The sequence below is a fragment of the Triticum dicoccoides genome, chromosome 7B (assembly GCF_002162155.2).
Source record: "Triticum dicoccoides isolate Atlit2015 ecotype Zavitan chromosome 7B, WEW_v2.0, whole genome shotgun sequence".
In the NCBI taxonomy this organism is placed as follows: Eukaryota; Viridiplantae; Streptophyta; class Magnoliopsida; order Poales; family Poaceae; genus Triticum; species Triticum dicoccoides.
Genome location: NC_041393.1, coordinates 2,795,197 through 2,798,962, shown reverse-complemented (window position 1 = coordinate 2,798,962; position 3,766 = coordinate 2,795,197). Strand labels below are relative to the sequence as shown.

General features: G+C 41.3%; 1 protein-coding gene across 1 annotated transcript; it reads right to left on the bottom strand.

Moving 5' to 3' along the window:
* Positions 1-358: 358 nt before the first annotated feature.
* LOC119336864 (ubiquitin-60S ribosomal protein L40-like) lies at positions 359-2,033 on the bottom strand. The gene is made up of 3 exons (XM_037608943.1): positions 1,497-2,033; positions 542-791; positions 359-465 (listed from the first exon to the last, which is right to left on the bottom strand). Exons 1-3 carry the CDS (start codon positions 2,031-2,033, stop codon positions 359-361), a joined length of 894 nt encoding a protein of 297 aa, XP_037464840.1.
* Positions 2,034-3,766: the final 1,733 nt, after the last annotated feature.

The following is a 3,766-nucleotide window of genomic DNA, read 5'->3' as shown; positions in this document are numbered from 1 at the left end:
ATCTTCGATAAATCTACACTGTTCCCCGAAAAAAAGAGATAAACCTACATTGTTCCCCGCAAAAAAGAGATAAATCTACACTGTTATAATTTAATCCCACCAGATTAGTGGTTTCTATTTTGTTTTTTCCTATTAATGTGGGAATTTTTAGGGAGTCCCATTGTTTTTCTCTTTGTTTTCTTATTAACGAGATAATTTCTAGCGAGTCTCTAATTAGTATTAGTAGTAAATAAATACAAAGATTACGACGGGTAACATTTTTATCATCCAAATTTAAACCATGAATATTCAAACACAAGAATATTCGAGGTCTTAAGATATGCCATAAGCAAAATACTAGTAATACAGTACTAGCAAGTTACTTGGCAGTAGAAGGACCATCTCCATCTTCCTCCATTCTCCATATTAGGTAATTAGCCAACAGCTTGTTTGTGGAGTGCTCCGAAACAGATATACCATACACTCCTGATCGCAGAAAACACACTGCCAATGTGTTGAAATATTAGGATAGGAGTTGGGGGAGGGATTTCCTTGGCCTCACTCTTGGTAGCGATAGTTGCCAAGGGAGTGGAGCTCTTCTTTACCTTGGACTTCTGGATTCTGCTATCAGATTGAAGGTTCACCTTAAAGCCATCATACTTGTTGCTTCTTGGGCTCCTCCTCAGGTTGGCAACATCAATATGAGTCTGAATCTTTCTTTTATGGTGCTTGACATTAGGAGAAGCAGCAGTGATAACAGTGGAGGATCTTGCATGAGAATTCTGATCTTCGCCTGGCTCACTTTGACGGGGCTGCTAGCAGATGCCACAACACTTTAGTCGCAGGATTTGTTTGATATGAAAGGAAATACATTTATGAATAAACAATGTCTGAGAAAGTAGATTTGCTTAACTACACCTGAAGGTGCTATGCGCTAGTCACGGGTTACATATGTTTCCATTGTGATGTATTTAGATGTACTATGTGTATAGATGGCTTAATTTAGACAGGCAAGTCATCAAAATTAACATGACATGCTAACTCAGGAACGGGAATTTGTATCCGTCTTGTACCTATATATGTATAGTGGAGAAAGGTGTAACAGCACCCGGGTGCCCCTACACCGTCGTGAACAGTAAATTCGTAAAAAAATTGAAAAAAAAAATCTAAAACTTTCAGTGATCAAAGATGATCAAAGATTTGATGTTCTTGCAATGTTTCAGGAACAAATAACCTTCATGGAGCCCTCACAAAAAAAAAACAAATTCACTGCTCAAAAGTGTACATAAACTTTGAACAATGATTTTGCTTGTTTAGGTGAGGGCTCCTCGATTGTTATTTTGAGCTGAAACTTTGCCAGATCATCGAAAGTCTGATCATATTTGAAGTCCCAAAGTTTCAGATTTTTTTGAATTTGTCTTGAATTTACTGTTCATAGAGGGTGTATTGTGCTTGGTAATTAATCACTAGCGTGTAGACTTTCTCATAGAAGCAGACGGGAAGGAAAACTAGGTTACCACTCTTGGGATAGGTACTCTTGGGCAATTATTAGGACCGCATGATCGGAGGCGGAGCAAGAGGTGAAGTGTAGTTTCCTTCTTTATGCCATAGTCATCCATGGTGCGACCATCTTCAAGCTGTTTCCCTGCATAGATCAGCCTCTGCTCATCCACGGGAATGCCCTGCCGGTCCCGGATCATCTCCTTGACTCTTCTGACAGTATCCGAGTAGGCAACCTCAAGGGCGGTGGTGTTGTCTACAAGCCCTTTGAGAAAGATTTGATACTCTATTCTCTTCTTTTTTGCAGATTTGGGCTGCTCACCACGCATGACACTTGGCTGCTTCCGCTTTCTCTGGTAGCGCAGATCAAGACGAAGAGAGGATTCATCCTGGATGCTGTAATCGGCCACGGTGCGTCTGTCCTCCAGCTCCTTCTCGCCAAAGGTAAGGCGCTGCTGATCCTGAATCTTGGCCTTGACAACGTTGATGGTGTCCGACGGATCGACCTTGACGGTGATCGTCTTGCCCGCGAGGGTTTCGACGAAGAGCTTCATCTATCGAATGATAATTTGGAGGAATAGATAGTAAATTACGTACTCCCTCCGTCCCAAAATAAGTGACTCAACTAAAGCTAGTACAAAGTTGAGTCACTTATTTTGGGACGGAGGAAGTATATGTTGCACGTACAAGAGTAAAAAAATCCCCTTAGGACTAACTAGGGCGACTAATAAATTACTAGGAAGTAGTAACAAGCCTTGTTCAGATCACTAGCGATCGATACAACTACTGAAAGAAGTCAATTACAAGACTAAACCGCCCGACTGGATGAACTCGATCGAACTAGTAAGGATAAATTCAGAACTACGTTCAGAAACGGGCCGGCAAGAGATCTCGACTCTAGGTAGAGAGATGGGATCAACAGCAGCTAGCTCCCATAACTTACAGCCTGAACTCGATCGATGAAGGCATACGCAGAGGCAGAAGCGACGATCGATCCAGACGTGAAACTGGGGATCGACCGATGTGTTTATGTATCGCCAGGGCTCACGCCCACGGGTAGGGTGGTTTATGGGAATTCATCTGCATCTACTGGTTCCTTCCAAGGCAAGGCGCGCGACGGCGCAAGGCGATTTTGCAATCGGCGCTTTCCCTTCTTTTTTTTTTGAAAAGCGGAGCTTTCCAGTTTTGAGACTGCCTGGACCAAAAAACTGCTCAGCTCTGCTCTTCGCCCGCCTGGGGCTTGGGTTGGGTTTAAGCTGGACGAACCTCGACACGTCATGGAAATACAAGGCTGCCAGAAGACATGCTGGCTCTCTGTTTATTCTATGATATGAGACACGGACCAAGAGATTGCCACAATGTACATCAGCAGAGATTGATCAAGAGTGTGGTTGTTCTACGCTTAGGACATCAGTTCAAAGTCCCATCAAATTTTATAGTGGAATTTCTCTGTCTTTTCTGAAACTAGTAAGCTTGCACGTGCAACGCACGTCTGAGAAAAAAATATTTAGGTAAATTGAACACCATGGTGGTCACATTGCCACATTAAATAATTATATATTGTTTCATTCATTCAGTCTCTATAGGTTATAAACGATGAAAATCTACTAATTAATCTTCCAAACCCCCATTTTAATCATATTGACTAACTGGGCTTAAATACTAACTAATCCTCCAAACTCCCATTGTTAAACATATCGAGTCATTGGACAAGCTAATTCTAGGTCGACACTTCTTAGAACAACATGATTATAGTATAGAGAACATGATTTCAGTATACAACCTAAATTGGTCCCAAAAAAGGACATGTTTGAAGAAGAAAATAAAACTACAATTTACACTCTTCGGTTTCGCATATCGGGTTGTTCCCTCTTTCCTCATAATGGCATGTAGATTTCTTCCACGGACTCTGGTGAACTCTCCACTTCATGTGATTCAGATTGAAGGGGAATCTACAAACATTTGCCTAGAAGCTAAAATCAGTATGTACTTCCATTTATAATTCTAAAAGAACCGGTTATTATAAGTTGTTATTGTGTGGTGGCATCTAGTGTGAGCGTACATAATAAAATCATATGCATTTTGGACACAGACAATTCAACTATGCCGAACAATAAAGTGAGTACAAATCTATGGAATGGATCGTAATATATTCAAATGAGATTACTCACACTTGTAACAAATCAAGGTATCTGCCCGTGAATTGGAATGTATCATGCATATGCACCTCTTCACATCCCCAATCTAAGCTTGTCACTGCTGACAATTGTGCATCCAGCTCACCCTC

Excerpts from the sequence above, each read along its gene's own strand:
- LOC119336864 (XM_037608943.1), bottom strand. The coding sequence starts at position 2,033 with ATGAAGCTCTTCGTCGAAACCCTCGCGGGCAAGACGATCACCGTCAAG. Across the intron at positions 792-1,496 it reads GAGTACCTATCCCAAGAGTG|CCCCGTCAAAGTGAGCCAGG; the intron begins GTAACCTAGTTT and ends ATCTGCTAGCAG. Across the intron at positions 466-541 it reads GGCAACTATCGCTACCAAGA|GAGTGTATGGTATATCTGTT; the intron begins GTGAGGCCAAGG and ends TTCTGCGATCAG.